Source organism: Adiantum capillus-veneris, chromosome 10 (genome assembly GCF_014529385.1).
Source record: "Adiantum capillus-veneris isolate H3 chromosome 10, ASM1452938v2, whole genome shotgun sequence".
Lineage (NCBI taxonomy): Eukaryota > Viridiplantae > Streptophyta > Polypodiopsida > Polypodiales > Pteridaceae > Adiantum > Adiantum capillus-veneris.
In genome coordinates this window covers 147,103,144-147,111,544 of record NC_140940.1, presented here as the reverse complement: position 1 = coordinate 147,111,544, position 8,401 = coordinate 147,103,144, and the positions used below count along the sequence as shown (strand labels likewise).

Here is an 8,401-nt window from a genome sequence, read left to right as displayed (position 1 = left end):
TCTGAACCACATTAGAACCAAAAAATACATATTAGGTTTGAAAAAATTGGAGAGAGCTTTCTTCATACATGGAGCATAAATCAATTAATCTTTCATTTTTAATAAACTTATATTTAATGCAAATATATTGGACACCTTTCCTATTTGTTCTTGATATTTGTGTGTAATCTCCTGTTGAATTCTCTCTTCTTCTTTCTTAAAGTTTTCCTCGGACAAGCCATGCTTCACATGCGCTAATCTCCTTTCCTTCTCTTTTGGCATTTGAACCTAAAGTCAAAACCAAATTTACTAAAATGATCTTTATTACAAAGACATTCAAAATTTAAAGAAAAACATTTGAATCATAACTTACATCATAAATCAATATACCAAGGTAACTTTGTGTAAGCGGGTACCAAAGCTCTGTAACCTTTGCATACTTTCTATGTACATCAGCACAATAAGCTTTTGATCTTTATCAGGCGAACCCTTTACGTACATTTCACAGTCTGTGACACACAAGTTTGTGGTATTCACAATCTCATCACGAAGATGAGGGGCTACTAAGGCATGAGTATTCATGCTACATTGAAAGACAAGGAAATCATTTTATTTATACAAGGAATTTTTTTAATATGTTTTCTTTAATGCATAAAATCAAAATAAAACAACTTACGCATTTATTATTTGCAAGCTGTTAAGCAAAGCTATCTCAAGAACCTAGGTGTAAAACTCAACCATTCTTCTCCTTTGAGGTGGAAAACCTTTTTTTTTAGTGCCTCTATCCATGCAACAGTCTAATGGTTGCCCTCTGATACATAGAACATGTGATTAATGAGACCTTGAAACTTCATTTGCTTTTTCAAGTACTTTGATTCAAATTCATCATTGATATGATTCCAAAATGGGTCCCATGAAGCCTTCATACTATCTTGAGCATTCGCAAAATCATACTTTAAAAAATATCTTAAGCTTTAAAAACAAGACAATAGCACGGTTCCTTCGGATACATCGTGGTGATTCTCAAAGGATTCAACACACACGGTTCTCTTGGATACATCCATCATACATAGGAGTAGACCAATCACAAATATGGAGGGAAGGTTTTACCTTCGGCCTCTTATTATTTTAGCCAGGGTAGTGTCGAGTCCCTTACAATATTCATCACGGACAAAATATTCCTAAAGACAATCATACATGTGATGAGATGCATGTGGGGCTTATAGGAATCCCCATGATATAGGACTCAAATGGGCTTGTGGGAATGGAGACTTAAGGACATATTCTAAATTAGCTCTTTAAAATTCCATTAAAGTCAAAATAAAAAACATGTATGCCATATGTGTGGCACTAGGCTGCCAACACTATTTCTACTGCACAATTGAGCCCCCAATTTTCCTCGACATGCTTGTGACCTTGCTCTGCTTGTTTTTGCACTCGAGGACGCTAGTACTGTCCACTTGCAAATGCTCCAACTTTGTCCCTTGTTGCAGTGTCCTTGACTATTGCATAGCCTTGCAACATATCCAATTTGTGTTGCAATGTGTGTGTGTGTGTGTGTGTGTGTGTGTGTGTGTGTGTGTGTGTGTGTGTGTGTGATGACACACAATCCTCCTAGCACTGCATGCAATGCTGCCTCACTCGATGCTTCAAGTGTTTAACAAAGGCTTCAACTACATAGGAGATCCCTAATCAATTTCCCTCTAATTGCCTTCAAATGCTTAGTTGCAATCAAATTCATTGTGCAACTTACCCATGAGCTGTCAACTTTAGTATTGCACCCAAATTTACCAGTGCTTTTGCTTCTACAAGTTCTCTCGCTTGACTCTGGTGCTTTGTTCACTGCCCGAGTGCAACTACATGTGGCCTGCTCAATTCAGTTTCCTTGCTCACAAGCCTTTCTCCCACTTTTGAGTGCTATTCAATTTTCTACACTTGATGGCCGATTCCAGCTCGATTGTGTGCACTTTTTGAGTGTGTGTGTTTACACCACATTTCCCTGCTCCATTCTCCTAAGCCTTCAATTTGTGAGCTCACCTATTGCTTGCTTGGTGTTTGACAACCTGCAAATCTCTTCGAGTCCCTACTTGCAAGCAAAACCCTGCAGATGCCCTCAATTCTCTCAAGAGATCTCTCTTTGCAAAAGGGGTTGCGCACGCCTGGGAAGCTGAGATATGAGATCTTGTTGATCCACTCTGATGTGCCTTTAATTCGCACTAGATCTGCCACCATCGAGCTCAAGTTCAAGCTCCAAGCTCCGAGCTCTAGCATAGCTAGCGAGCTCTGTCGCTTTTGTGTTGGTCGTAGGAAAGCCGTCGTGCTCGTGCCAATCACCATCGCCACACCAAAGCTTTGATGCCAGTTGTAGAGCCTGGCATGAAAGCGAAAAGCATCACGTATAGACATGGCAAGTAGCAAGAGAGAGAGAGCAGACAAGATAAGAGAGGAGAGGAAGAGAAAACTAATATACTATACAAATGTAAAGAGAGATTGTATTAGGTTTTCATGAGCCTAATAAAGGCAATTACAAGCATAGGTTCACACTTTGTCCGCCCAAGTTGGGTTAACTCCAACAATAGATTCTTTCTTTATCCTCCATCTCAACCATTGCCGTAACCTCACTTCTTATCTCCCATGGAATTATTTCAACACCATTCTCCTCAAGAGCTAGTGTTTCATCAATCTCATGTACAAATCCTTCTCCCATCTCCATAGAAAGAATCTCCTCCTCTTGGGCTCTCCATCTCTACTATTATTTGGGTAGCCGAAACTAAAGAGACCTAATCAATACTATCCACTTGGCCATATGGGAGATTATCAAATTCCTCCCCCCTTTGGGATCGGCAATGGGAGCTTGGGTTGCTCAAAAAACAACATAAAAATTTATATTTGGCATTCAAACATCAAATTGTGTTCCCTTATTTTTGGGACACCTCAAGAGCACAAGGATTTTTCAAAGCATACCAACATAGAAGTTTTTGAAATAAATTGGATAGAGTTTCTTTTGTACATATAGCATATTTTCAAAACATATCATATCCCTTGAGGGCACCTCACATGAGGGTTTTGCTTGAAAATAATATCATAATATTCCATTTAATTTTGAAATATTGCATTAATATCAAGCTTACTCCAAAATAAGATAGATACAAGTTTATATGCAAGGATTTCATTGTATAATAAAACACGATAGAGCTCCCTCCTCATAGGAGGAATTTAGATTCTTAAGCAAAACCATTTACACAATCTACCTGGTTAGAGGGCACCCTCGCCGTCCTGCCTTTCTTCCAAAAGATGTATAATGTGCTAACTTGTGGCTTGCCATTGCTCTCCAATTGGTGCCTTCTTTTCTCCCTCTACCTCCGCATGCCGGCGTGAGCTTATTATCTAAGCCTTGCTTAAAGCAATAGACATGAGCTCACGAAGCGATTGAGCAAGCTTTTAAAGAACCACACTGAAGGTGCCTCCATTGAGCTGTAAATCTGAACCACCGCATGCCAGTGTGTGCTTATTCAAGAAGCATTGGGATGGCTATGTTAAGAACAAAAATTTGTTAAGTTCTCCCGTCAAATACTGAAGTTTCCATTTGATCTTAATTGTTGTAAAAGATATGCATTATTACCTTTGAATGACGGGCTTGAGCAATCACCACACGTCGGCATGCGAGGAGGCAAGGGTGAAAAGGGATGTGACTGTGAACCTACATCAGTAGATTAAGGTTTACTCTTTGAATCGACAAATGCACTCAACAAATGGGCGTGACTGCCAACCTGAACCTCTTGATGGAGACAAAGTATTGGGTTTAACTCAAGAAATGCATTGGTCTTTCGCAATTATCAGCACATGCCGGCATGCAAGGAAACAAAGCTGGAATTATGCAAACCTGAAGAAGCAGATTTTCTGCGCAACTTTTCAAGAAAACTGGCAAATTGGCAACCTACGTTAAAAACTGAAAATGGGTACAGGTTCAAGTTGTTGAAGGTTGCAAATGAATCGAAAGACTGCATGATTATCTCCATCCTGCAGCCCTCAAACCGCAGCATAGATGTGTTCTTGAACCCTAGCAAGTGGCGCACGCCGGCGTGCATTCGTCCATGAGCTCCTAGAAGGCAAGGTGCGAACTGTTTTCTCAGAAGGCATTACTAAGCATTAGTGCGAAGCAGTAGGGGGTATCAGCTGGTGTATAATCGAAAAAAGAGACAAATTTGACGTGATACCGGCAAGAAATGAAAAGGAAAACGTTTTGCAACTACGATGGCAGGTGCGTGCATGACAGTTGGTGCACTCGGACAGAGTAGCTGCAAGGTGGAGGGACATCAAGCGTGCCACACCAGAGGAGGAGGAGGAGGAGGAGGAGGAGGAGCAGGGAAAGGAAGGGAATTCTGAGGGAACGAGGGGACATGTTGCTGACACCACGGGCGTCTGTCTAGATGGCTTCACTCACCTCATTGTTTGTCGATTGAAAATAGTAAGGGTGACAGTTCAAATCCGACACTTGCCTTTTGTGAGGGTAAGAGAAAGGGGGAGAGAAATCTTGCTGTGGGAGCCTGGGAGGAATCTCGCTAATGATTGAATAAAATATGAAGGGCGCCGATAGGTACTAGCAGTAGGAATAAATTGCTTTCGTGACTTTCTTTACGCACGGATTTTTTCACTATTTGTGCCGGGTTTTTTTCGTTCTAGTCACTTACACACTAAGTTTGATGGGATGAACGAGTTTGAAGATGTACATCAGTGCTTTTTTCCAAAAACTGGGCAAACATACATATGAGAAATAGGAGAGGTAAATTGACTAAATTTGAAGGTTTTTACACTAGATTAATGTAAAATTCTCTAAGTTTCGTATGTTTTCTCACCTTCAAATTTAAAATTTAGAGGTAAGTCTCAAAATTTGTAGGTGGGATTACACTAAACCTAAGTAGATTATAGATAATTATTTTTTTAAAATTAGATTACTCAAAATTTAAATTTTCACATTTAAAAATTGATATGTATTTTTTAATGTGTTAACTTTTTTAAAATATACGATCTAATGTATTTTCACGTATTTATATAAACGTATTTTAAATTGTCTCAAATAACCATGAGCAGTAATCATGATATTTATTCACAACACCATGAAGTGTCATAATTGATATAATAGTCAGCATCTCACAAGTATATTGTTAGGTTCAACATCAAAGCTAAGATTCTTGACCGTCTTCTTTTTATCAGCAAGAAAATACATTTATGTTTTGACACTCTATCATTCATTTTTTAGAAAGTCTTCAGCTCAATAATCCATCTTAAGTGAGAGTTTAGCCAACAATGGTTAGACACATAACCATTTATGGACCACATCATGGTCACAAGCTTTGTCGTATGTTTGAAGATAACATCTATGCACTCTCTGTTTTTATGTGAAACAACATTTTGAAATACGTAAGCATTCAATTTGCATCCATCAACTCTAATGGGTGAGCAGATGAAGATAGAGGCCGTTGAAGTGTCAATGGTGAACAAATCTTCCTTCAAGGTCCGCATTGCGATTGAAAGCACACAAAGAATTGGATTAGTGACAATGCCAGTAATTGTAAATTTGGAAGTTGGTGATATGTTGCACGGTCCTTTAGTGTACTTGATATGATACACACTATGACTCCACAGAGAAACCTATCTATGGCACTATGCCGACCAATCCTAACCACATTGTTGACATGAGGAAGATAGTAGTAATTGGGACCCAATCCTTGCTATTCCCCTTTCTCGTGTGCACATTGCATGCATGTTGCCTATCTCAAACACCAACTTATCCGAAACTAAACATGCTAGCATGCGGAAAGCCTTTGGTTACAAAGATAAAATTAGTTTGCATGAGGCTGTTGGGGCAACTATGTCAATAGATGTGCTTCAGAATGTTAAGTACAATGCCTACCTTAAAGGTGCAAAGATGAGCAATGGCCCCAGTATGCAAGATCTTGCCCAACGATTCTTAAATCGATCATATACGGCCTCGACTACAAAAAAATTGGTCGATTTGACTCATTCCTCGATGGCAGAAATGGGTTTTCAAAGTCCAAAGATGAAGAGGCCAAACATAAGGGAGAAAAGTATGAAGAAGAAGAGGCCAATCTTTGTGGATCTGGGTGTGGTATTGGAGGAGTATAGCCATAGGCCTGAGTTTATGTGAACCATTGGTGGGATAGGGTATGCATCTGCACATGGGGATACAAAATATTGGCCAGATGTAAAGGTTGCAAAGACAATATGGGAATTTAGAAGAATTGAACCAGGGCATAAGATGACATGTTTTGGGGTTCTACAAAATCAAGCAGATTACAGATGTGGATGATTTAAGCTCACATGATACTAACCATGGGGTAGTCACACCATGTTTTTGGAGTCGCAAAAAATACTCCGCATTTGGGTCAAATCTTGGAGGGTTTGTTGAGGGTTATGTTTGGTTTTGCAATACAAGAAAAATGCACACATGAAAGATTCATGAGATGATAGTGGGACCACCCAGACCTGCACCAGGTGTTTGGAGGGTTAAACCTATTGCAATTTAAGGCCAAACAACTTGAAGCTATTGGATTTGTGCTTCTTCGACAAGGAACTAAAGGTGCAGGTTTGAACAAGAGCATTAGAGCAGAAAATAGACTTCCTAGTGCCTTTTGGGCAAACTATAGATATGGAAAGATTCTTGTGGTGATCAAAGCTAACAAAAGAATTTCATACTAGGGTTGATTTGGGCAGATGCATGATAACAAAATTAGTTAAAGAGGTTATCATTGTGTGCAATGAGACACATTTTTTCTATGTTAGCACATATGGATCAAGGGCAAAGGGATTTACATACTCTGTGACTTTCTCTGATTCTTCATGTTGTACCTGTGAAGACTTTCAAAAGAGAGAGTCCAAAAGACTGACACATGTACCATGCAAGCATATCTACTATGTGTTTCTTCAAGTTTTAGGTTTGGACTCCCAGGCCCATGAGTTCATGCACCAAGTGGCCTTGACAAAGGTGGAGCTTTTTCAGGCCTTAGGTGGAGCACGGATAGCAGTAACTTAAGTCTCTTGGGTTGTAATAGTTTTTCATTGTAGGGTATTTTGTCGTCAACCATTGTTGTGGTATAGTGTGGCCTGAAGTGTTTACCTATGTAAGCACAACTTTTTGGATTTAGTTTTTTTAAGAGGCTCTTGGATTTAATTGATACTCTCTTTGCTAGCATCATTTTGCATATGTGTTGGTAACTATATGTCAACGTGTATGAACATGTTGAACATATGTGTTGGTAACTATATATCAATGTGTATGAACATGTTGAAGTAAGAGTATAATTCTTTTGTTTGAGAGTATTTGAGATTGAAATTGTTTACTTTGCTACCTTATCATCTACAAAGTAACTAATGAGTTCTTGATATGGTCGTTTTCATTGCACGCGTTTGCTTGGTTTCTTGTTCGCTCAGAAGTACTTGCTCGAGGATTGGGATTCCTCATGAACGGGGTAGTGGTGACTCTAGCAAATCCATGAGTGTGAAATCTGTAAGGAAAGCTACGAGGGATAGAGCTAGAGTCTAGTACCATAAAAAGATACAGGCTATTACATTTGTAAGGAAAGCTACGAGGGATAGAGTTAGAGTCCAGTACCATAAAAAGCTATAGGCTATTACAACAGAGTTGTCATAAACTCGAGAGCAATTACAACAACCAACAATACCTCCGTCTAGTCTCATACTAGAACAAATACACAAAATTAAACAAAAGCTAAGTGGAGTAGAGACAAGAGATGCAAATTTAGGAGGTTCGGTCTTAGTCGATAAAATGTTTGAGCCATTAGAAGCAATTATGAAGGCTCATGAAGAGAGACTAGACAACCAACAAGCAATGGAGCATCCATGGATGACTTATCCTAATGTGGAGATAGAAAAATTGAGATTGGATATGTGTAAAAAGCTGATTGAGACTCTTCAAGTGCTAATGGAACCTCCACAATCTATCCATGTCCAAGCCGGGATAATACCTCAATCACCTGCTAGAGATTAAATGACTCAGTTGAACAAGCACTAATGGAACATCCACCATCTATGCCTGTCAAAGGTAGGATAGTACCCCAACCACCTGTTAGAGCTTAAATGACTCAGTTAAACAAGTACTGGTGAAGGAGATTGAGACTTTAGCTAACAACAGAGTTTGCAAATAGAACTCAAACAAGAGGTGAGAAAGATAGTAGACTGGGGATCCAACATCCTCAAGGGATTGGAGATGTGCCTACTTGTGGAGATGGAGTGGTGTAACAAGTGGCAGTGATCACAATAGATGAGCTTGTCTACCATATGACATCCTATTATGCCAAAAGTCAAAGATAATTGGCCGTAATAACTTTGGGATGCAGTTAGGAAGGCTAGATTGGCAGTCATCAGTGGGAATTGGTACCTA

The 8,401-nt window shown here is 39.4% G+C and overlaps 1 protein-coding gene across 4 annotated transcripts; it reads right to left on the bottom strand.

Moving 5' to 3' along the window:
* LOC147449817 (uncharacterized) lies at window positions 1-4,765 on the bottom strand. 4 transcript variants are annotated; one of them, XR_015189559.1, is made up of 7 exons: window positions 4,197-4,765; window positions 3,921-4,100; window positions 3,750-3,803; window positions 3,602-3,679; window positions 3,231-3,510; window positions 353-488; window positions 1-267 (listed from the first exon to the last, which is right to left on the bottom strand). XR_015189559.1 is itself a non-coding variant. In XM_086522700.1 (5 exons), exons 1-5 carry the CDS (start codon window positions 4,248-4,250, stop codon window positions 3,421-3,423), a joined length of 456 nt encoding a protein of 151 aa, XP_086378826.1. In that variant the 5' UTR covers window positions 4,251-4,765; the 3' UTR covers window positions 2,367-3,420. The 4 variants fall into 4 exon arrangements, 2 of the variants coding, with proteins under 2 accessions (XP_086378827.1, XP_086378826.1); XR_015189560.1 differs by lacking the exon at window positions 3,750-3,803 and having other exon boundaries at window positions 4,197-4,764; XM_086522700.1 differs by lacking the exons at window positions 1-267; window positions 353-488 and having other exon boundaries at window positions 2,367-3,510.
* Window positions 4,766-8,401: the final 3,636 nt, after the last annotated feature.